The sequence below is a fragment of the Prosopis cineraria genome, unplaced genomic scaffold (assembly GCF_029017545.1).
Source record: "Prosopis cineraria cultivar Desert tree isolate PC_DT_omini unplaced genomic scaffold, ASM2901754v1 PC3, whole genome shotgun sequence".
Classification (NCBI taxonomy): domain Eukaryota; kingdom Viridiplantae; phylum Streptophyta; class Magnoliopsida; order Fabales; family Fabaceae; genus Prosopis; species Prosopis cineraria.
In genome coordinates this window covers 22691440-22717834 of record NW_026555334.1, presented here as the reverse complement: position 1 = coordinate 22717834, position 26395 = coordinate 22691440, and the positions used below count along the sequence as shown (strand labels likewise).

Below are 26395 nucleotides of genomic sequence, written 5' to 3'. Positions count from 1 at the left end.
CAAACAATAATGAAGTCTTTAATTATTATCATTTAAGTTTGAGATGTACTATAGAAAAAACTTTTAGAGTATGGAAGAATATTATACAAAAAATGCCCAAATTTAAATATAAAACACAAGTTCAAATTGTTTGTGCAACAATTACAATGCATAACTTTATTAGAAGAAATTCAATTATTGATGAGCAATTCATATAAGTTGAAGATGAAAGTATATATGTCCTTGAAGAAGATATCGATATTAGTGAGGCATCCTCGTCAAATCTACCTGAATCATCAAGAAGATGCGGTATGTTTGTGATATAATTAGATATTAGCTTGTAAATCATATCAATTGACTATTAATTTATTTTAGGTTTTTGTGACTGAATATTTAAGATATTTTACTTATTAGTTGTGATTTTAAATTTAATATTTTTTAATTATTAGTTAGTCAAAAAAATATAATCATGCTTATTTAAGATTTAATATTTAAGACAAAAAAATTCATACTTATTTTTGTCATTAAACATCTCAATTGACTTTTGAATCAAATTATCCAAATGAATTTTAGTTTATCCAATTGACTTTTTTAAAAAAAAAGGTATCCAAATATAAATCACGTTACATTAACTAACTTTTCTTCTAACTTTAGTTTGTTAACCTCAGTTGAATTCTAACCTTAGTTGTAAATTTTTTAATCCAAACACACCCTAAGTGTGTGTGCTTGGCCAAGTTACAATTATAAGTGATGAATTTGAAGTGAGTGATGTGCCAAAATGATCAAGTTGATATGTGTGTTAAATTTTATCCACTCCTTTATGTTATTGTCAAATAGGAGTTTGGTAGTCATTTTAAGTGTGATCACTTATTTGTGTGATATGAATGATGTCCATTTGAGGTGGTCAAAGTGTCTCTAGGGCTAATGGCATTTGGCATTGTGAGTTGGACACCTTTGTGTGTGTTATGAGATGAAAACAAATCATTTTGAGTTCAGATGTTCATCTTTTAAATAAATGATTGTTTGAGTGTGAAATTGGTGTCATTAGCTAGAGGGCTCAAAAAGCTTCGTGTAAATACTTGAACCACCCAAATCAGATCTCAGATGGCAAAACAGCATGCTTTAAAAGTTTAGAGAGCTGTCATGACAGCAATCTGCTGTCATGACAATAGATGCACACCACGGCATAAATGGCCTTTAAGGGATTTGTCCTTCTATGCCATTCGTTGTGGCAGATGGGCCATAATTTTTAGAAAAGTGGCTTGTTTTAATCTAATTTGATGTTATTTGATTTTCATACTTCTGTATTTACTCTTAATTAATTTTTAACTATGATTTAAGCTCAAACACTATTTTAAAAAGAGTTTTATTGGCATCCCATTATTTCAACTTATTATCTTTTAAACCCCTTAAGTTATAATAACCTTTACTTGAGATTTTATCTAATCCTAGTTATCACAAACAACGTATAAGAGTATTGTCCTGGTAATGTCAAGGCGGACATTACATAGAGAGATAGGCTAAGCTTAAGGAAAGTTGGGAGTTACGTAATTAAGCCTTAGGAAGAAAAATTTCTTTGATGATATGATTATAATATTTTTTGTTATCAATAAAATTTTATGTTTTTCATTCATATGATTCAACCTTTTTACTTAATTTTGCACCTTTATCTTTTAATTCTCCCATATTAGTTTAAGGGGGAGATTTATATTAAACAGATATAAGAACCTTGATCTTAAGGTTTTGTCATCATCAAAAAGGGAGAGATTGTTAGATCATGTGTTTTGATGATTACAAAATCAAGAGAAGAGGTATTTGTTATGTGTACAGATATAAAGAATCATGGATAAAGATAAAACCTCAAGAGCATGAAGAATCAAGAGAAGATGAAGAAGTTTAGGATAAGTAATTTTAAATTCTCTTAGATTTAATACAAAAACTTAGAAAGCTTAATCACCTTTCTTAAATCATTAAATGAATGCATTGTATGCCTCTTTTATATGCATTAAGACTCATCTAAATATGTTAAAGCTTGCAAACTTTGGCCTTCTTGCATATAATTTTCATAGAAAAAGTTTGCATAGTGAAGAGGCAAAATCATGCATGATTCTATAGGTCATTCACGAGTTTTTACATGTTAGGCACACTGATTGCTAGATCACACGAGTATGAAGAAGTGCTTCATGCTTAATTAAGCACTTGTGTGGTATGTTGCCTTATGCTTTGTCTCTGCATACAAAACCACACATGAAAGGCTTTAGTGTTCACGTAAGTTTTAACACCTGGGCTTTATTGAAATATAACTAAGTGCAAAATCATGCGTGAGACATTGATGGTACCACTTGTGATTTGTCACTTGCTAAACATTCTCACATAGTTTTTGGTAAGTCTTAAAATCTCTCAAGTCGAGCTAAAATTGTTCATATATATGATTATTGATTCACAAATTCAAATCTCTTGACTATGCAAAATCTTGTTTGAGCTATATTGAGTTCTACTTATGAATATGCATCAGACAAGTTTATACATCAGTACTTGCAATTTCGTGCATTATATGTCTTTGGTTCCACGTAAGTTTAGATCACACTAAATGGCTTTGGCATTCTGTCAGCCATTTCACATAATTGAGAGTAAGGGTTTCACGCATGATTTGTCACAAAGAACTGATGATAGTTTTTGATGTGCAAAACCATGCGTGAGAACAAGTGGTGCGTTCACAAGTTTTAGCACTTTGTCATGATAGTATATTCATAAGTGCAAAACCACAGGAGGAAGCAATAAGGTACCACACATTATTAAGTACATAGAATTAAATGATTTTTCAAAAGTGCAAAACCACACATGAGAGGAAAAGATACTCATGCATGATTTGTCACATTTAGCTTTATGAAACTTCCTTAGTGCAAAAACACGTGTGATTATGCTAGTCACTCACAAGAAAATACACAACAAATAAAATCACTATTCTAATAGTTTGTCAACTTCCAAAAATTATTTAAGTGATACATTTTGAACCAAAAAACGGACTAATGATTTTTGAGCATACATAATATGATTTGTGCATTAAAAGAGCTTTCAAATTGTGATTTTATATATTGCATTGATTCATTATTCTTGAAAAGAATTGTAAAAAGCTCTCAAAAATTTATAAGCTTTCATCTGTATTCTCATATACTCTTTTTAGAAATTTTTTTGTAAAAGATTCTATTATTATCTCAGAAATCTTGAAAAGGATTTTTCAAGTATTGTAAGGTGTGATAAGTGATTCAAGATATGTGATTTTTCAAGTTATACTGTGGTGGCAAGCACCTATTAAAGCTTGTATTTTTAATTAAAAATTTTAAGTGTGATCTTAAGAATTAGACATAGGCCAAATTTATGGTTGAACTAGTATAAATCTTGAGCGTGTCAACTTTTTCCTTCACTCTTTAACTCTCTACTCTTTTCAAGTTTTAAAAAGTTTTAAGTGTTACTCAGTTCATCCCCCTCTTGAGTGCCAGCCTATCCTAACAAGCTTCTGCTGAATTTTTCAATTTCAAATAAAATATCTTTCAGAAGGAGCATGGTTTGCATCAAGTATGAGGGAAGGGAAGAGATAACAAACTTGATCAACGTCGTCCTTCCCACCATGCTAAGAAAGGTCCTCTTCCAAGAGGAAAGCTTTTGCTACGCTTTTCAGATGAGAGGATTAAAAAGTCTTTTAGTAATCCTTTTATGTTGCATTGGGACACTGAGATACTTTTCAAGGAGTGGGGGACCAACTTTTTTTTAAAAAATATTAGATTTCACCTCTATTTTGTGAAAATTAATTTCAATGCTTATCATATAAATGAGAATTGAAAATTTATTATTTTTGGATCGTTCAGAAATTTTTACTTTTATTTTTTAAAAGAATTATTTCAATAAATATAAAATCTAAAATAAAGACAATCTTTTAATTGTTAATTTTTCATAAAAATATTTTTTAATTTAAAAAACATTTGTTGAAAAACTATAAATTTGAATTATAAAAATTAAATTTAAATGGTCTAGAGGTAATGAACTATCAATGCTTATTTATATGATAAACATTGAAATCGATTCCCATCTTATGAGGGATGAAGGGAATGAGGAGAGAATTAGGAGATAGTCTTGTTCCAACTAATTTAAGTGCAATGATAGAATGAAAATTTTCATGAATTGTCTTTTTTTAAAAAAATTAATGAAATAACTTTCTAATTAAAACATGAAAAATGATAAAATCCAATATCACTTGGATTTCGGAAAACATTCGGACACTCCAACAAAAAGCTGGATCGCCTCCAATCACAGTCAAGTCAAAGCAAACGTTGGCGAACAGCACAAATAAATTAAAAAAAATATATTTATAAGTTCTTACAGTTCTATTTAATTTAAATTAAAATTTTTTAATTTATTTTATTTTAATTATGTCTTTATAGTTTTATCTATTATATATTTTGATGCTTGAAAATTAAAATTAATAATGAATTATTAAATTCTATAAAACAAAAACACTCTTGGAGTTTGCAAAAAATTTATTTTAATACTTTTAGCCAAAATAAAAAAAAATTGATGCAACCTACTGTTTATATTTTTATTATAATTTTTTTATGAAAATTCTACATGTATAGAAAATCTTTAAAAGACAACATAATTATATAAATTTTGAGTTATAAAAATTATGTAATTAATTCTAAAGTCATATAATCATCTAATAAGAATATAAAAGTTCTTAATTTTGTTTCTTTAAAGGAGAAATTTCAGGATTAAAAAATTTAAGTTAAATTATAATGACTTAATTAAAATTAAATAAAAAATAAGGACATAATTTAAAATTGAGTAAAATTGTAAGGATCTGGTTTTCCCAATAGATTGCTTTTTCTATGAATCCTGAATATTGTGCGTATGATTTGATCAAGAGAAATAGGCAGAAATAGGAGAACCGTGGAGAGCAGAAAGAATCATGTTACAAAGGAAAAGGTAAAACGTATGGGATTGACAATGGGAAATCAGACCGTTAAATACCCAACAAATTTTTTTACAAAATAATTTATAAATATCAATTCAAACAATCACATATAAAAATTTTTATTATAATTTAAAAGTTAAATTTGATGTTGAAAAACTTATTTGTAATTGAAACTTTTAAATTTACAATCATCTGAATTGATATTTTCAATTAATTTTTTTAAAATTATGGAAAACTTAATTGTTATTAATTTAATATTGTGAATCTAATTGTCCTTCTCCCTAGTTCTTATCATTCTTTAAAGCATGGATAACATGATTATTTTACACTCAAAACTTTGTCTTTATTTTATTTTCTATTTTACTCTCTATTTACCAAACAAAAGCTTTTGGTCATTGTTTTCTGGCTGTGCAACCGACAATGAATCGTTTGGTGTGTATTTGGTTTTACACCAATCTATAGTTAATTTGTCAAAAATTTATTTAAAAAAATTTAGTAAAAATTAATTGTTATAACAAAATTTTTATTTGAATATATTTTTCTAAAAGTTTGCTTTGTAAATTGAAAGTATGGATAATATATAGTGAAATACAATTTTAAATTTACAATTTATCTAAATAGACATTGATTTATGATGATATAACTTTTGACAAACTTACAATTTTGGTCTAACTCTTTGTTGAAAGTTTTCAGTACCTTGACATTCATAATATAAGGGATCAAAAATTGTCAACTGAAATACTTTCCTTTCCTTTAATGCCTTTTTTTTTTTTTGAGTAATTTGAGATAAGTTTGGTTAGAAAGTTCCCTTCCTATCCCAGTGTGATATCTACTATGCCATTTTGTTCAAAGAATCCATTTCTATTCTGAATCTTTTTTCCCCATTTCTTCTATGCTGCATAAAAAGCAACCTCTAAAATTGTACCTAAGATCCAATAAAAGTATAGCACTCTTGAACACTATGACTGGTTTACAACAAATAAAATCGCTAGCATTTGGCAACTGCAAATTCTGAACAGTGAATCATATCAAAATCTAGTAGGAAAGGATGTAACCGCAAAATCAGACACAGTATATATATCGCAAAAATCAGAAGCCAGATGACTCAACTAAGGAAGAATACGAAGCATTTTCATCCAAATCTACACGCTTCTTGCTGCTGCTGCTGCTACTTTTACTCGATGCTCCATCGCCACTCGGCTCCACCTCCAAACCTAATAAATCACACAATTCTAATCTTTTATGTTTTGCTGTATCCATGTCACCATCCCAGCAAGTATCCGAAACAACTTCAAGTGCTTTCTCGATCTTATCTTCCCCAACAAGACTCTCATTTTGCAGGAGGACAAGGTATACTTGTTCCGCTGAAGCTTTCCGAATCTGCCTCCAACAAAAATAAATGGTGAACAAGGATCCATCTACCCTACCTTGCTTTTACTCTAGACAAATCTCCAACAACTTTTTTTCATCTTTTTTTTAAGTAGAAAAGATAGTAATATATATATATATATATATATATAATAGAAGAATAACAAGTACATCTCCAAGCTTGACACGTAAGCATTTTTCAAAATAATGCAATTTTAGGCTACCCACATCATTATTAATTTCAAAAAATATTTTTTTAAAAAAAATTATCAACATCTCTAAGATTAACAAAATCTGCTTTTTCTTATCCCAAAATATTCTCTCCCATGATATTAATTTTCAACCATAACTTATCGACTAACTCACAGTTTTAATGTTAATTTTAAAAACCTTTGAAAAAATTTTAGTATTATAACTTCCTCACTCCATATCCTATTTGTAAAATTAACTTAAATTCTTAATTATAATTTAAACATTTAATTTGAATATGTTATTTATAATTTACATATATTGATCATTTAGTTTTCAAATTTATAATATGGAAGCTACCATGATCCCTTATCCCTAAACATTCTCACTATTTTTTCCAAAAAAATAAAGATTCTCACCATTTCTGTGATCTTATTCATTAACATAACTTTTCAATTAATTCACAATTTAAATTTAAATTTTAAAAATCTCAAAAAAATTTAAACACAAAAGCCTCCCCCACACCTTAATCCCATTTAGGAAATTAATTTTAATTCTTAATTATAATTTAATTATGAAACGTGGGGTTCCACCCACATATCCTCATAAAGAATTTCAAGCATAATAACCTCCCCACTTCTCAACTATCTTTGTTTTATTTTATACATGTTTTTTAAGCAGAACGTAAAGATGTTGGTCTAATTTGTGCCTTTGTAACTCCTCCTTGTTAAGGAGTTAAGTGAATAACCGCCATTTATACCTCTAAACGCAAAAATCCATGAACAAAGGTGATGGCCAGTTGCAAGCATTTGTCTACTTTTCTATCAATGCATGTTTGGGAAGGAAGTCCATGTTTATTGAGAATCCAAAAGGGAAAAAACAATGAACAAATCATAGAACAAGAGGTAATATTCTATTAGTGGGTCATTTTCAACAGATAACTTACTAGAAGGAACCTAATTTATGATTCAAAAATCTGTCACTCTAAATATTTTGATCTCGATTGTAATTAGAAACTAATGCATATGTTCAAACCTCTCAAATGTCGAGGACTTAGTTTTTTCAAAGAGGGTTTTGTGTTATCATTTGAATATTTAGGTTTGAGTTTCTTTTCTTATATTGTCATTGTTATTTTAAATTCCAATTGCTCACTATAAATTCCAAGCCTTGTCCAAATGTCATTTCTCTCTCTCTTTATGCTATAACGTATAATTTATAATGTTTTTCAACCTAGATATTCGATGGCAAAAAGACAAAATAAGAGCATGTGATTCAAAATCTCTACTTTCAAAACTAATGATGGATAGTCTTGACATTTGATCCATCTCGCTAATATTATTTGTTTATCTTCAATATTAGAATCACAAAATGTGTCTGAGAATAAGATCCTGTTATTAATTTTTACTTTAGACTTTTTGTGTCTTCTTTTAGAAATTAAAATACTATTGCCCCTAGCATTACATGACAACGATACTTCATATTACATAGGGAAGTTGTCTCAAGCAAGAAAGGTAAATTTAGATATGAATTTAACTTAATTTTTAGGTACTACATATTCTCTTGCACATTGTCTTGATTTAATTCTCACAATTTTGAAGTGTTCTTTTTCATCTCCTAACATTATTTCAAGTGATTACAGAAAATTTTAGATGGTCATTTTCATTGTTTAGCACATGAATATCTTATCATCTTCCATGGTTTAACTTGTATGTGAAGTTGTATAGGATTTACAAAATTATTTGTAATTGATGAATATAATTTATCTTTATTTCTTCATTTTGGTAACTTCATACCTCATGATCTAATAACTTAACTCCATAATCCTTTTTTAGATGAAGTTGGTTATTTAGAGTATTCTACCATATCCATATCTAACTACCTATATATATACAGGATACACACGTACAAATATATATATATATATATATATATTATTCTAATTAACTAATATTATTTTATAAATATTTTGTTAATTAATTTATCACCCATGCTACGCACGGGCATATGCTAGTTAATATTAATATTAGTATATAACAAAGTACAACTATGAAATACCAATACTTTACATTGCCTCACGTATCCATATTGATATTATCTCTGATATCAATACTTCTTTGATACATATCCATAACGTATCAAAATAATATTTTTTAATTTTAAAAAAATTTAAATTTTAATACATATCGGATACTTCTAAATTACTAATCGATACTTGAAAAACAAATTTTTTTTAAAAAATTAAATTTATTAAAACTTGCAATATTAAATTTTTTATTACTAATATCATTTTTTTTATTTTCTTTTAAAGTCAAAAATTAGATTTTCCTCAAAAAATAATAATTTTGGAAGTAAATATTACATTGTTCTTAATTATAAAAAGTGAAAAATGAAATTTTATGATGGTTGAGAAGAAAATATTGATACTATATCTATTAGCAAGGATTTGGTGGTAGGCAATTATGTATAGATAAAGTAAAACTACAATTAATGATTATATTTTACTTGATATTATTATAAAGGACTATATATGTATGCTAATTTAAATATTTTCTAAATTAAAAGTATATTTTTAATATTTTTTATAAATATACATACACGTATTGGAAACGTGTTGTATCTTATATTTTAAAAAATTAAATTATCAATGGGTCGGATACGTATCATATCCAATATGCGTGTCAGTATCTGTGCAACTTAGAAGTACAATACAAACAGTAGTTATCCAAGAGTAAAACTATGCGGGTTCACTTTTTAAGAGCCACATGGAATAAAAATATGATTTAAAAAAAGAGTTAAACATGAAAAATAATAAAACTATGAAACAATGGCAGTAAGAAACATTACAAAGGAAAATTTCTTTCTCCTCTATCTTTCCACAGACAAGCAAAAGAGTTTTAGTTTAAGGCCATGTTTAGTATCATTGAATTAGCAACATGAAATTGGTATTAGAGATGGAATCCTAATTTAAACACGTTTGGTATGTAAGAGTTACAATTCTTAGGAATCATAATTCCACCAAAAAGGCTAGAATCCAATTCCATCATATTGACCATGGAATTGCTTCAATTCCCTTGAATTCGTTTTGTGGACCCCACTACCCTCATCTTTTTTGTCCATTTATGACAAGATAGGTCTTTTTAATTTTGAGAAAAAGGGCAATTTAGTCTTTTTTATTTTAAGTACATATATTAATTAAAATTATATTATAATTCCATCTTCATACCAAACACACTTTTAAAACTCAATTCTATTCCGATTTCGATTCCGGTTCCATTAAAAATTTCTTCATCATACCAAACGAGACCTAAGAGAAATGGGTTAGAACTTCACACACCCTAATCCCTAAACCCTAAATCCTAAATTCCACTTCTAAATTAGTAATCCTATTTGGTCCCTATAAGGATGTAATTCTTCAGGAAAATTATACTATACCCAAAAGAAAATTCTTAACTAAAATTTTCAAAGTCCAAAGAGAATTTTTATCACATTATAAAAATAAGTATACAAAATTTGTTATCAAACCTTCTAATTTAAAAGAAAAATGTAATTTTTTTCCAGATTCTATGGGTTTAATATTTGCTTGCTAAGGTTCCAAGCCATATCATTGGTGTCTTGAATGACAGTTTTAGAGGTAACTTATCCTTTTACCATCTCATCTAACCTTAAACCAAAGACACATAAAAGGGCCATGCTGATGAATTTTTTTTTGAAAATTACCTTAGGAAACCGATGACCAAGAAAGGTAAGAAGATGAGAAAAAGCCCGAGTATTGATTGGGTCTGGCACTGAAGCTACATAACCAAGTAATGCAATACCAGCATATAACTTAGAGAAGTCCTTTGATCCCTTCAATTCAACCGCTAAGGAATCCAAAACGCCAGAACAAAAAGTTGTCGTGTGAGCCTGGAAATGAAATTATACACTTGAATGAAATCTCACCATGCAGATGGGAAGGATTACTTAATCATCAAGGGCAAACCGTAGAGACAAGATGGATAAAGAATTTTATAGCTCCAGCAAGCAAGAAAGATTGGAAACAGTAAAGCCAAACTAACCTCCAAATTAAAGAATATCTTTTTGCTGAAAAGGATCTCAATGGTCTGAAATACAGAAAATTATCAATACATCAAGACTCTACAGTGAGGGCTCAAAGCAAACACATCAATGCACGCACACATGAAATGAATAAGAACACAGCAGACACTCACTAGATAATAAATAAACAGAAGAAGGTAAGCTAAACTTTTCATTCATGCTTGTCAATATGTACACAAGTTACTGGAAGTTGCATTATTCACAAAGCCACGATTGTACTCCATGCAACGCACAAGCCTAGGATTTAGTTTTTAGGATTGATATAAAAATGGGTTGGGGTGAAACTGAAATTATATAGGTTGTCTCCTTGGACACATTTTTTGAGCAACGAACATGGAGTTCTCCCAGTGGCTCAGTCTAGTTTAGTGTTTAAGTGACACAGTCAATTACCCTGTTCTTGCAGGTATTCTTACATACCAAGTCATGTTAATCTCTTTCCATTGGTAACTCACGTGCACCATTGGGTTTAAAAACCAAGGATTCTCACTGCCCTTATTCTTATCAGACTTGATGATGTGTTGTATGAATGCATGTAAAAGAATCTAGATTAGAAGTCAGAAGTTCTTTTTTTTTTTTTTTGAAGTCATAAGTTAGATCTCTGACTCTATTAGTTTAACAAAGGTCTGACTAAAATTACATCCCAAAAAGCTTACTCTAGGCCAACAGCTTAGTAATAATTGTCTGTGTTTTTAAGTGTGCAATTGAAAGCTAGAGAAAAAATTAAAACACGATGAAAGCTAATTACCTTCAGAGTGGGTATTATGACCCTGTCACATTTCGTGTATTGCTGAAGAACCCACAGAATGTCACCAGAAAGCATGTACTGCCTGGTTATTGACCCTTCTAGATAATCTAACAGTGCGGAGAGTGACACCCTCTTCAAGGAATCCTGCAACCCACCTATTGATACAACTAAACCTGATAGCACATGTCTACTATAACAACTGAATTGAAGTAACTGTACAAAGCGTGGATATGAGTAGGTGGGGGCCTGCAAGGAAACAATCATCTTTCAATGGACCAAAAAAATAAAAAAATAAAAATATTCCACCAGTCTCATGAATTGATAAAACAATCTCACCACACTAACCGTCCATTTTGCATCTGCTTCCCTAGGAACAATTTCTTCAAGCTTATCCCTGAAAGGAATGTGAGGAATATAAACCAACTGGTTGTATAAAATTCTGTAAAGAACGTTTGCAGCTGCTTCTCTTAGCTTATCCATCTTTTCCACAGCTTGTTTACCAATTCCTCCAATCAAACAGGTAGCAAGGTTTTCATCAAACAATGGAAAATCTTCATTGTCCTTAACAATGTCATTAGTAAACTGCTGCTTTACAGATCCAGTAGAATTATTTTCTGATCTTCCACTCAAACAAGCCAAGTCTCTCTTACAGAGCATGTATGTACATTTCTCTAGTCCATCTAATGCAGCCTCACGAACCCAAGAGCCCACATCACCTCTGTTATCGACAGAATAGTCATCTAGAGCTCTAAACAAAGCCATCATAACTTCATTTTTTATCAAAAGAAACAAGGAGAAGTCCTCCTCCATGTGAGAGGTAACAGAATCTGTTCTTCCATTAATTAATATTTCACATACAGCTACAAGCCCTTTAACAGCATTTACACGTGCTTCAGCATCTCTATCTTCAGGTTTTTCCTGAATTAAAAAAACCATGTTGACAGTCATCTAAAATAACAATATAGCATATAACAACAGTAGCAATAAAAATGCACCTCAATCGTGCAACAGCCACAGAGTTTCAAAAGCACATTTCTCCACCTACTGGATAAAAATTTGAATGGCAAAACACCTATTGCCAGTGCGGATCCTCTCCTTGCAGCAACATTTGGATCATTTAACATATTGAGGTACTTTGATATAACATCACCCATAACTTTCTCATCCACATCAAGCAGATATGCTTGGACAAAGTATTTCAGGGCATTAACAGCAGCATTCTGTACATCAAAAAACAATTTTGATTCAGAATGATAATAAACAAGTTAAATGCCATATGGCAATGAAATAAAGAAAGAAATTAATGGATATACAGAATTCTTGTTTTAAAAAAGTGAAACCTGTATCTGAGAATTAGGATGTTTCAAATTCTCATTCAAAGTGTCAAGCAAGCTTCTTTTTATCTTTTCTGATAATCTTATGTTAAATATGGAGATGCATTCGATGAAACGTGAAACAGCTGCCCGCATTATCTCTCCTCCTTTTCCGCGATAATGTCTTGCTTTCTCAATAGATGGAACTACACCAGCAAGGGTTTTCTGCTTATCTGTCATGAAAAGTTTAAAGCATTAAGGTCTTCCAACATCCTAAATGTTTTGAAATTAATTACCGAGCAGAAAATGGAAATTCTAGGATAACGGATAAGGAAATTATGAAAATGGAGTGAATATATGAACGTTACAAGGATTCCTCAATAGAGAGCATAACAGATGCACCGAAACTCCAGGATGAGTTTACCATGACCACCTTTAGGGAAGCCATCATTAACTGAGATTTATAGATTATCATTTTGTAATTACATTTATGTGTAAGAATCTACTTAGTCCAAGACTTCTATTTTTGTTATTTAATGTTGAAATGAACAAACTGCAATCAAATTCTTCTGCTACTTATTTTATTAATTATTAATTTTCATTTTATATTTCTCTTTTTGGGAATCTTTGATGGAGACTAACGTAGTATGGGATGCTCGAAGGGATATTCAAGTAGACTGGTTTTCCCACCCCCACAGTTAGCTTTTGAGGAAGGATCCCTATCCCACTTGGGTACTCAACAAATGATGGACCTAGGGCAAATAAATGTAGTGTTTGGTTTCACATTAAAACACACAAAATAGTTGGTGAGGTCTCTGAGGGGGAGAAAGGGGGGATTTTAATTACCACCTACATGTGTTGAGATGTCATGAGGCGCATGCTAAAGAGAGAAAAGGGCTATGGTTGGATATATATATATATATATATTGGGAAGAGAAGGTTCATTGAGGGATGAGAAAGTACTTGGTTTTGTATGAAGAGAGAGCCCAAGCCTCTTGAACGCTTTCCCCAAGGGGGGTGTTTTCAAACCTTCCTTCTCTTTTTCTTCACTCTTAGACATCACACTGCGCTCTCCCCCCCACATTTTACTTCACCATCTTGTTTGATTACACATCATCTCAAATGTTAGTGATTTTCATGCATCACAGGCAAAATTTTCCAGTTGCATACAAATTAGGGATTAAAGATCAACATAAGAAATCTAAATTATTTATTTAATTTTCTTTATTTTCTTTATTCTAGGTTCTCATTATGGGTTCCTTTTAACAGCCCTACCAGTAGTAGCAAGCTTTCAGACCTATGGAATTGACTGTCGGTTTTTGTTCTCTCTTCCTTCATCACTCTGTGTGCGCGCGCGCGTGTGTGTTCCTCACTCTTTTCTCCTTGCTCTCCTGACTTTTTTCTATGCAGTTCAGCATCTTTTTGTTATCAGAGTCTAGGTACCTTGAGATGCTGCTATCACTGGAATCTCATTGCAAAATGCAATACCAGATCCCTAACTCACATTTCCATCCACATTTGGATGTATTAGAGAGCCCGAAGCTATATTGGCTATCATTTTAGAGCAATCATTATTGCCATTAGGTCGCCATACCTAATGCTCCAAGATGGATTATTCAACTGTTTCCACACTTCAAAACTTGAAATTGAGTTTTTGAAACTTGAAGAAAATAAGGAGAATAGAAAGAGAACAGGAGATATGTTATCAATGATGAGTAGTTTAGGGATTAAAGATAAATACCAGAATTAGAAATATTTGATCAGTTTTACCAATTTTTTTTTATTTTAGTTTCTTTTTATAGTCTCCCTATGTTATCAGTTGTTGTAAGCATTCAGACATTTTGAATTCATTCTTGCTTTATCCCTCTTCTCTTTCTTCATCCGTCTCTCCCTCTCTTCCTCCACTTTCTCCTTCAACTCCCAACTTTTTCCCCTACTTTTCTATATAAGGCTGTTTTACTTCCATCTCGATTTTGTTTAAATAAAAGAAATATGATTTGCATCTAATCTTGATCATAAGTTTAAAGAAGAATGTATGACCTGAGGAAAGAGCATAATTGCATTTATGTAGAGCTAATGCAAGTTCACCAATTGCTAATGTTGCACCATGGCGCATGCATAGATCGGATGAAAGAGTGCAAGGAATTAACTTTTCCATGGCCACACTTGCAAAATACTCAGGATCATATTTCACAAGAGATGAAAGGGCCACTGCAGCAAGTTCTCGCAATCCTTTATCCTGAAGAAATAATTCCCAAAAGTATGATCATAAAAGTAGTGCGCATAATTTCCAAATGGATTATGAAAAGGTAACACACAAGAAAATTGAGCAATGGGAGACATCAATAACAACAAATTTCCTGGTTCTGTGTGAACAGTACGAACAAAAAAGTAGAAACCTTACTTTGGTCCTTAGGATATATTGTTTCAACTTTCAATTCAAACTAGCAAAAAAAAAAAAAAAAAAGTAATAAACTAGTAAAAATTGCAGATCAAGATATAATTCATTTTCAGCTACTAAAAGTGAAAGAAATCACTTTAAGGGGGGAAACAGAATTAGTAGTAAGAGAAGGAAGAAATAATTCCTGGTCATATGACTCAAGTCCTACATAAAATCATATTAGCAATAAACTTGCATATAAATATTAGCATTAGCAATATCATTATTAGACAAACACCAATTTCGAACATCACCTGCACAAACAACAAATGACTTTCATATTCAAAGCAAAGAAGGTTCACCCAACAGAAGGAAAAAAAAAAAAAAACCCAGCTCAGATACTCCGGAAAAGAAGAAACAAAATAATGAAAACTAAGGAAATTAGGATATTTCATTTATTCAGAAAATCATGATAAAACTTAATTATATAGAATCCTAAGTATTCCTTGAATAATGCTGACACATCTATTGAATATCATTTCCGGGGTTGGTTTCTTAGGTTTCTCCTATCCCAATTTCCAGACGCCACTAGTTCCTTTCAACTACAAAGTGCAGCTTAGCAAAATGATTAAGCTAGATTGAGGTACAGCTTTTCTTAGCAAGCAAACAATAATGTAGAGGCTATTTTAAAATGTAAGCACAATGTTTAGCAGATGAACTTTCATTTTGTAGAAAGTGAAATTAAATACTCCATCAGCATTTAAAAAGGATATAGCTACGGAAAAACTAGAGAGAAAGAGAGGGACAGAAGGAGAGATTAAATTTGAGCATACCCAGTGACAGATTTTTCTATCAAGTAGGTCACCCACAAATGGGAAAAGATATCCTTCATATTTGGCAATGAAGACAGCAACATCAAGATAAGAGTTTACTCGCGAAGCAAGTGAAAAATAATCTGCAGCATTAACTATGTCAATGCCATGTGGATAATTCCCTTGTCTTCCAACATTCTCCTGAAAAGCAGCAGCTGCTGCTCTTCTGCAGTTAACCTAAGCATCATTAGCAAATCTATTTAGACCACAATTCATGCATTAGCATTTATAAATAACTCATTTGATGGAAAGGGCACCTCACGGTCATAGCATGCCACTGTTAGGAGGTGTGGAGCAAGATGTTCTAAAATGTTTCTCATTTCTTCATGATAATATGCACGTCCAAATGCCCAACACACATATGCAGCAGCATCACGTACATGAGATCCAACACTATGCGGACCTCTCCGAACATCATAATGTAGGGCCTGTACAATAACTTTGTGCATTAATTCCACCATTCAATAGCACAGGTATCTGAACCAAGGGCTCAACTTCAGATTGCATTTAGTGATGTTAATAATATTAGTAAAAGTCAATGTCCTCTCTCAACAAGGTATTAGAGATTCTTTTTAGTTAATGATACAACAAAAACAAGAAGAAGCCTTATTTCATTAAGCAGAGTCAGCTGTACGGCTCACATGACGCTATTGATCTCTATCAACAACCAACTCATTAAATAAGTTATTCACTTAAAGATCCCATTTAATAAGATCCCATTTAGTTAATGATAAAACCACTAGTTCCAACAAAGATATCAAGAATATGAGACTATGTTCAATCAGATTACTCAAGTTATGAGCAAAAATCTTCAAGATCAGGTTTTGTATGAATATAAATAGTAATACTGGCAAAGATATCAAGAATATGAGACTATGTTCAATCCATTTTTCACCTTCACCCTCTCTTCCTGTCCCATAATAAAATGCACCAGTTATGTTTTTTCGGGTAACATATGCACCGGCTATTTACTTTTTATCTATTCAAGCTTTTAAATCTTGCACCTGTATGTAAAACATGATCATATATTTTGACAAATAATAAAATTATAAGCATATACGTATATCAAATTTAAACACCACCTTCACAACAAAAGGAACAACTTTGGAAAGGCAAGCAGGCAAGAGCAGGCCTCTACGAGCAAGTTCAGCCAAAGCTAGACAACCTCCATGCCATGAACCATCACCCTTGGACAAAAAAAATTGCTTGTGAGCAGCAGCAGCAGCACTATATATATAAAGTACATGCAGGGCTAAAAGTAAATGGGAACCATCTAACTACCACAACTAGCATAGGAACAGTATACAAAGGAAAGTTAACTGTCAATGCATACCTCACCAGGTGAAAACAGCTCAGAAACAGATGATAAAACCTCCTCAGCAAGGGAAGATGTCAAACGTGAAGTTATGCGGCCTATACCTTTAGCTGCAGACCAACGGACAACAGTATCCTGAAATCCAACAGCAACGAGTGATAAAAAATAAAAAAAATTAGACACTAAAACACTGAAAGTATAAAAAGCTTAAGTTGCAAATCCATTAATCCATTAAAGCTTATGGTTGTCTTTCAAAAGTCATCAAAAGATACGACATAAAGAGAAGTTATTTGTAAACAGCAGTATGCCACCAGCAATGTTTTTGTGCTCAGATCTGCATACAATTCATATTACCAACTTCCCATAAACAAGCAACAAGGGAGGAAAAGAAGTAATAATAGATACAATGAAGTAAAATGATTACTTGTTACTACTCCAACTTCATCATTCAGGATATTCTCTGCTCTTGTCCAACAGAAATATTTAAAAAACTAAATCCACCGACCAACATGCAGAAGCTGTGAAGCAAGAGATCTCTATTTATTTCTATAACTAAAGCGCTCACATGGGGACTAAGTATAGGATGTCAGTTTCAGAGTATAAAATACTAACAGATAATTAAGTAGGGTGGATCTCCTGCTACAATAGCTAGCTTTTGAAAGAGAATTCCTCACCTCACTTGGATCCCCATCAACCATAACCAAAGCTAGTGGCCAACAACTCTAGAAGGGGCCACCTTTGGAGGGTTCTAACTAGTGATAAAGTCAAGCAAGTGTCACCAAGTAAAGCGTCACAAAGCACAGCCATAGGGATCTCAGCTCTCCTAAGGTGGGCCAATTGATGAAGATCTAAGATGCCTAAGTCCCATATTGGCTAGTATGGAATGCTAGATGGGGTGCTTAAATGAATTAGTGCTTTCATATCAATAACTTATGGGACAAGGTTCCCTACCTCACTTGGGTGTCCATCACACAACCTCGTGAGTAAGCTTACTAGGCTTGTGAAATTGAGAAAGTGCATTATATACATTATCTACGACTAAAAACAAACAATTTCCTTGAACTAAAACATAATAATTATAAGACAAGAAATAAGGATCAAACTACAAGAAGATGTCAGTTGAATTCTAGTATGATTCATAGTGCTAAACCTAAGAGATTAGGGTGCTAAAAAAGGGATGAAGAATTATTTTGATAACTTGAGCACAAGCTTCAATAAGCAACTCTTGGAGAAAGCAACTAAAGCACTCCCTATCATTCCTCTAGCATCTTAATCCTTTCAACATTGTTGATTTGTTAACGTGATATCAGAACTTGCAACCCTCATTCTTTTTAATAGATGAAATTTTAGCAAAAGCTATGATGGGCTTGTGCCTTATCTGCATCAAGCTCAAAGGACCATACTGTTTGCAGATCAACGGCACATAATTTGCAAAGATGCATGCATTTTCAGTTGTTTCATACGTCAACCATGTTCATGGATGGCACTAGTTCATATATTGATATTTATACATGCAACTGAAAAGTTTTACAACCATGATGTATAAAAGAATAACATTAATATAGTTAATCCTACTTCCAATGACTTACATGGTTTATACAAACTATTTTCTAAGAGTCTTACTTTCAAAGAAATCACCACTGACTTAATTCTAGACATCACCAGACTTTTTCACCATCTTAGAAATTTTTAGTATGAAAGAGGAAAAAAAAAATTCCCAATAAGAATCTCACCCTTTGGACATACCATGTCCCTCAAACCAGACAGCAACATCTCAATGATCTCCTCAACAATTTCTGGAACATCCATATCTTCTTCATCTTGTGCCACATCAATAACTTTGGTTAAGTTAGAGGGGTCATCATTCACAACATGATTGTACTGTTCAATTTGACCAGTTTCATTCAAAGTAACATTTAGATAGGTGCTTCTTCCCTGCATCATAGGCATACAGTCAAGACTAAAAAATGGTGCCAGACATGTAGCTTCTAAAAAAGTTGCTAATAAAAGTATGAAATGGACTAGAATGTCAAACTTAAAGAATAAATTACCTTAAAATGCCAAAAATTAAATTTGGAAGAGAGAGAAAATAAATTATCAGAGGAATTGAAACCATTGAAACAGGTATAATAATAGTAAATGCTGGAGTGCATACAACTTCGTTCTAATAATTAAAATATTAAACAACAGCTAAATGGGTCTGTTTGTGTGTTTTACTATTTTTAACATGACAGAAAGGTAATTCATTTGTGGTAGCTTCATTTTTTCATGGGACAAGCCTAAGATCTAAGTATCAACCTCTTAAAGTCCTGTTCCAAATAATGAATTTGTTTGAGTCCATGGCAAGGTGAGAAATTTAAGTTCTACATTGGGAGTATTGGCAATTTGATGTGGGGTTAGAGACTTTGTGCTCTCCTACATCATGAGCTATCTTTTGGGGCAAGCTCTCCCAATGTTTCCTATCATAATCCCTATTTTAAACACCAGTTTCTTCCAGTTACAGAACTTCATATAGTTCTGAACTGCATGAGAGAATTTTGACATTCTAAATAGCTTATAAGATATGAGAATACATCAAAGATTGCAAACAAAAAGAACTGACCACATAACGCCATGAAGGCGAACGATGAGGAAGGGCAGTAAGCCCAATTCGCTGAGTTAGCTTCATCAGATACTTGCGAAGCAAAGGACTTCGTGCTGCAGTTGAGGACTTGTATAGTGTCAAAGTGTCATTCCAAACAACAGGAATTACATCAAGCAAGAGTTTATGACTACCAGCCTGCATACATACAGAAACATGCTATAAGAAGTAGAAGAATCGAAGATAACAGAGCAATTTTCCAAATGACTGCTTTCATAGAAGCCAAACTAAATATCCTAGATAGAATCCAATTTTTCTACTGATTAGATGCATATAATGACACTTATTTCCACATCCTTACCTAAAAGAAAGAGAATCTATTTGTATGAAAATTATTGTGAAAACAAAGAACAGATTTGCATCTGAGACTGAAAATGAAAATAATAAAAATCGAACCTTAAAAATGGCAGCCAATGATTCAGCAGCGCCAAGTAATTGGAAATGGTGCAGGAGGTCCTCTGTTATAGAAGACAAGACTTCATGTGTCCAATCAACGAACCTGAAGACATCAGAAAAATTAGTTCATGCAGAACTGAAATGATACTTCACTCTGTATCATCATTCAACCAGCAAGGGAAAGGGTCTTTGCTTTCCAACCCAGGAGTTTGTTCTTTTTCTTTTCCCCTGTGTATAAAAATATCCTTGGTAACTCTGTTGTGAAGCAGTGGAACACCAAGGAACTTGCCAAGATGGCAAGTGCGTTGAATCTTAGGCTATTACATATGAAAGACACTTTATATCGTTATCAGTAAAGAAAAAGTTATATATACCTCACAAAAGCCTTGGTCATGTCTGGACGTGTTAGAAGCCTAGAGAGCACTAGTCCAGCCATTGTGCGCATAGGCCCTGCAGTTGAGAGGTAATCCTTACAAAACCCTAAAATTCTCAACACGAGAGGGGCAAGCTCGAGATCATTGAGATTGGTATTGTTGGCAATACTGGTGTCCACAGTGGAGATGTCAAAAGGAACTAATACAAGTATATAAAGCCACAATAGCATCACACATTTAGCTTCCATCTCTCCTGTGCTTTCTTGCCTCAACGATGTTGCTGAACTCATGTAATGACACTTCTCCAAGAGAGATACAGCAAGTTCTAGATCAGAAACTTGATGTGGGAAGAACTTGATTACGGTCTTATATCCACAAACTGAGACTAATGAATAGATAATGATGCATATTGGCTTGATTATTTCAAGAATTTCAACTGAATCTACACCAAGTTCAATTGTTCTTGAACGAACAATGTACATCAGTGGGGAAACTATGCTTTCCAGGTAAGGTTCAAGAAGCTGACCCTGCTCCTGATACTTATCCAACTGCATATAGAAAGAAAGACTTTCTTAAATTATGAAGCATGAACTTCACAAACAAAATAGTGCATAGGCCACAAATCCCAGACCCAAAAGCTCATGGTCATCACAAACATGTTTAAGGTTCCCACTACACATTTCGTAGGTTAATTATAAACAAAAAAACCACGAAAGAAAATCAATCAAAATACAACAAAGAGCACAAAGAAAGAAAGGCACTAGGAGTACAATGGATCGGATTTTGTGAACTGAAAAAGGATCGGAGACATGGCGATTTGAAACAATGTCGTCAAGAAGGGACTTGACTAGGTTCCATTCTTGAAGGAAGTACTTCTGAAGCACCCTCTCCTTGGAATCATGCTCATCCTCATCTTGATTCACCATAACCACAAATTCCTCCTCCTTCTTCGCTGTCTTTTCTTCAGCTACGGTCTCCATTAACTTGATTCAGTTCCCGCCTGTGTCGATGAAATGAAGGTTTCCTAGAATAGAGTCAGGGATCTTTACAGGAATCCGGAGATTCAAATTTGTAGATTTTTTCCCCCTTTGAGAGGGAGTAGTGGAAACTTCTCTTCACAGGAAATTTATACGGAGAACATAACATATTTACGTCGGTCTTCTCTATACTGTCTTGTTGGGCCGTTGCTTTTACTTTAGGGAAAATCTCTCCAAAATGCCCCACAACAATTATAATTACCCTGAAGTCTCACAAAGTGCACAATACATGTCCCTAAAAATTTATATGTAATTAATCAACTTTTATCTACCAAACTCATAGAGCTCTCTTGACTAGGCAAAAAATGGTGGGTTCTCATTGGTTTGTTCAACTTTATTATAATATTTATTGTGCCTTCTCATTGGTCAATTATTTTTAGCCTAATGTCATAAGGTCATTACTCTTTCTTGAAAAAGTTAGCTTAGTGAGGTATGCAGCACATCCATTTATATAGTTACAACCCTTCTAATGTGGGGCGTAATAACTTCCTAGCCTAATTAGTGATGCTCTCATTATAGGTGGCCCATCGACTAAGCAAACCCTAATTTGGCTTTGATGTCACTTTGTCGTACAGCTATTATTCTTTTCCTAAAAAGCTAACTCAGTTAAGTATGCAGCACACCTATTTATGTAGCCAAGACCCTCTCAAAGTCCTTCCAATGTAGTACATAACACTAAAGGTCTTTATTGCGTGAAATGTATTCCACTCTCTCTCCTTAATTCTTGTATAAGTGTTCCAATTGGTTAGATTTTTTTTTAAATTTCCATTTATTTTTTTCTAGTTATCTCTTCTTTTTCCCGTATTTTCATTTTTCCTTACTTGGACATTTTTTCAATGCATATATTATCGAGTGTCGTAATACTAATGATGAAAGAATGTCTCTATTTCCATTACATACAAGCTTTTCTCAAAACTCTCTTTCTTCACAAAATTCAAATTTTAAATTAATCCTCTTTAAATAAGCATAAAAGATGGCATTGTGATTAGTTTTTCGCATTCTCCATCCCATAGAATAATCAAGTGTAAAGAAAGTGCAGATCTCAGCTTGCCATGTCCATCATGATCCCCTTCTTTATTCCAATAGCTCACATGCATCAACTCATCAAGTTTTTATGCGATGATTCTCTTCAACTCCCTCAGATTCAATAGCAACTTTTCTCTCTTGTCTACTATCATCACTAGCTTAGTCAATATGCTTACCAACATTGTCTACATTTGTGCTGTTGACAGGTGGGGAAGACAAGCCTTCTTCCTTGAGGTAAAGCCACTCTATCTAATGGTGAAAGCATGATGGTCTCTTTCTATTCCCTTCATTTCCTCCATCAGCATAGAAAACTCTCTTATTAGGGCGTTTGGTGATATAAATCAACATAAAACCTTCCTTGTAAAAAATAATTAACTTCATCCAAAAATGAGGTCTTTGTTATGCTTGTTCTTCGTCGTATGTCAATTGTTTTAGGATGGTTACTGGGATTTAGTCTATTTTTCCATTTTAGATTTATTTTAGTCTACTTTCTTTTTTCAATGAGAGTATTAAATTACAGCATGAGAGCAATAATATCTGCATTTCCAATACATAAATAGAGAGGAAGTTTTTGTTCCCAATACATGTATATCTACTGCATTGCTAAGGTCATCTCTAGTTTCGATAAGACTGATCTCTACCTCTTGGGTTCAGGTATTACTTTACTACTTCCTTTATCTCATTCTTATTTCATTTTTTTAATTTGATAGTTTGCTTTGTGTTAATTCGAACAGTGGTGATGGTAATCAAGTTATAAGAATTGGTGGTGGAACTCATATTGACTATTCCCTAGAGCAACATTTAGAGAAGATTGCAAAAGTTCAGTGGCTACTCTTTCTTTGAGAATGTAACTATGAGAGGCAATAGAACTTAAATATAGCTAAGAATGAGAAAATTCAAAAGGTGATGTTGAGTTCAATTTTGAATACTTTATTTTGGTCATTGCTTAATTTGTGTTGCTGTTATGACTTAATCAGAGCATATAATTTTGGTCATTGCTTAAGTTGATATTCCTTTTCCCTTCTTTTCTTTAACTAATAATTCTTTAGCTCTCTAAATATTAGTGTGAGTGTGAGTGTGCACGCTGTAAATAGACCTTGCTTAATGCTTAAATTTTTGACTATATGCATTTAGAAGTTGTATCATTACCTTTTGGTTTTGCAAAGGTGCTTAAGGGAAATATATTTCTTCAAATCCTGCCAAGTATTATTGCCTTCCATGCTTTGGGTACATAAATCATAGCATAGGTCTCATCCACCCACTTACCTCATCTATTTGAGTCATTTGAGAAGTTAAAAGTATCTATTATTTGTTACCCTTGGTTGCAAGTGATTTTGACTATAATAGGAGCTCTTGACTTTAGCAAGCATATTGAAATTTTAAATCAATTTTCTTAAATGTTTATGCAAGAAAGAAAAACTTGTGGAAGCACAATGTTTATGGATTGACTCCAATCATTGCATCTGCACACCATTTGCTAATATTGTTAAAATACTTTAAGTCTAAATGTTTTCATTCTGTCTCAGTTTTGTAATTTATAAACCATTACCCCATTGAACCTCTCTCTTCATATAGTTAGGATGGTTTATGAACTGTGTGAAGATTGCTTTGTAATTACTAAATGTAAACAATAAGCAGGACAAGTTTCAATTAGCCCACAAGATAGTAGCCAACAACATATATTTCATATGGCCAAGCCCATTCTTGTCCTCAATTATGTTTGCACACTAAAGATTGAGCACAGAAATAGTGAAGGTTGCAATGATAGGCCTCCTAATGAGTAGCAAGTCTACAAGTAAGTAATTTATGTTTCACGTCTAAATAGGCACATCAAGCTTATTTCTTTCAAGCTTCAACTATTAGCTTTTATTTTCTAGCTAGATCTTAGGCCCTGAGCATTCCATAGAGTTTGAGACTAAAAGCCACTATATACAATGAGGTTGTAAGTTTTTGTGTATGTGTGTATAAGTTTTTGTAAGTTTATATATATATATATATGGCTTAAAACTCAATTTGATGTCTAAAATTTTTAAGTTATATATGGCTTAAAACTCAATTTGATGTCTAAATTTTTAAGTTGTTAAATGTACTGACAAGAGGGAAATTCTCTTTGCCCTATTCATTTAATGGTGGCTATATTTTTGTAATTACTATCAATAATTTTTTATCTCACCTCTTCTTTATACTTTTTAAAGTAGCCTTGCATTCTGAGAAAGTCTTGTCATTCATCATTAGCCTTAAAATCAATTTGATGCTTAATTTATATAGGTGTGCTGTAATTTATAAGGCATAGCAAGTGTAGTAACATCCTATAATTTTAATCTAAATGTTAATTAATTAATTGGGAGGTTATCTAATTAAAGGGAGTTTGGTTGATTATTTGGTCTATTGGACCTTATATAGGAGTCAATTCTGGATTTGTAAATGTAATTAGGCCACTTTAGGCCCAATTTAATGGGCTTAAATTTGGCCTCCTGAACTGCATCATCCACTATGGTGGATAATGCTACTAACTACAGTAGACGGGATGGATTTTTAAATCCAAGTTATGTGATTAGAAACATAACCAAAGGAAATGAGTTCTTCGGGTATAGTGTTGTTGTTCAATTATAGCAGCCATGTTTCATCCTAATGACTTCAATGAAGTCTAAGGGTGTTGTTTTTTGCTTTTAGAAATTAGGTTTTGCTTATAGTAGTGATTAAAGTTCTTAATAATGGATTTAGGGTTAAGCCTAATATTAATTGACCTGGATTAAGCAAATGGAAAGAGTTAGTAGTGTTTATTAAGTTTAATGATGATTGAGGGTGAGTTTTGCTTACATTTAATAAGGGTATTAGGCCTTAATCGTGATTAAAAGCTAATTAAAGATGATTAGTCATTAATGATATTTAATGATTCTAATTGTAGATTTAACTGCTCTTAAAGCTTGTTGGTTGCTTGAGACCTCCCTTAGAATCCAAAGTGTACTTTTAGGATAATAATTCAAGAGTGAAGGTAACCAGGAGTTAAATTCCTATAAATAATCATTCTTTATAATTATGAGTTGTATGTTATTGACTGTGATGAAATTGTCATATGAATGTGCAAGCATGCGAGTATCGAATGCTAAGTCATAAGCTTGTTTGATGATGAAATAAAATGTTTGACTTGATTTGGGTTGTGTAATTGTACCATGTTAAAATTTGATGAGGACATGAATTGGATGGCATATTTTAGTAAATTTGAATATAATTATTAAGTGTGATGATGGAAATGTGACCCTTATAATTTTAATGAGCATGACTATGATTATGTGAATAAATATGCATGTGATTGAATTGTATTATGTGCTTAAATAGATACTTGGTGCTATGATAAGTGTGAGCATAAAGTTTTGGCATGAGATTAAATATTAGTTTTCATATTCTTGACTTGATGGCATGTTCTTGATTATGAGATAAATTAATCAAATTTGCATTATGACATATCATTGAATATCATACCTATATTGCATGATCATAGATAGATGAGATTTTACTTAAGTAGGTAATGTAAAATCTCACTTACCAATATCCAATTAATTAAAAAAATGAAGTAACCAAGAGATTAACCTAAACAAACTACTAAGTTTGTAATTTGTAGAAATGAAATCCCAATTTTTTATAGTTTAAAATTATTCAACAATCACTTAGCATACCTCTAATCAGTGTAAAATG

At 32.2% G+C, this 26395-nt stretch overlaps 1 protein-coding gene across 2 annotated transcripts; it reads right to left on the bottom strand.

The window, feature by feature from the left end:
- Window positions 1-5879: 5879 nt before the first annotated feature.
- Window positions 5880-21757, bottom strand: LOC129306122 (tubulin-folding cofactor D). Of its 2 annotated transcripts, none has more exons than XM_054946499.1 (17): window positions 21407-21757; window positions 20637-21184; window positions 20263-20365; window positions 19828-20004; window positions 18972-19160; window positions 17244-17360; window positions 16993-17097; window positions 16168-16338; window positions 15872-16087; window positions 14699-14897; window positions 12686-12891; window positions 12341-12565; window positions 11682-12263; window positions 11346-11591; window positions 10561-10605; window positions 10223-10408; window positions 5880-6328 (listed from the first exon to the last, which is right to left on the bottom strand). In XM_054946499.1, the coding sequence occupies exons 1-17, from the start codon at window positions 21614-21616 to the stop codon at window positions 6038-6040; spliced, it is 3816 nt and encodes a 1271-aa protein (XP_054802474.1). In that variant the 5' UTR covers window positions 21617-21757; the 3' UTR covers window positions 5880-6037. The 2 variants fall into 2 exon arrangements, with proteins under 2 accessions (XP_054802474.1, XP_054802475.1); XM_054946500.1 differs by having other exon boundaries at window positions 11691-12263.
- Between the last annotated feature and the right edge of the window lie 4638 nt (window positions 21758-26395).

Coding starts and splice junctions, on each gene's coding strand:
- LOC129306122 (XM_054946499.1), bottom strand. CDS start 21,616: ATGGAGACCGTAGCTGAAGAAAAGACAGCGAAGAAGGAGGAGGAATTT. Junction 21,185..21,406: donor TTCACAAAATCCGATCCATT/GTACTCCTAGTG, acceptor TTCTATATGCAG/TTGGATAAGTATCAGGAGCA. Junction 14,898..15,871: donor ATAGAAAAATCTGTCACTGG/GTATGCTCAAAT, acceptor TTATTTCTTCAG/GATAAAGGATTGCGAGAACT.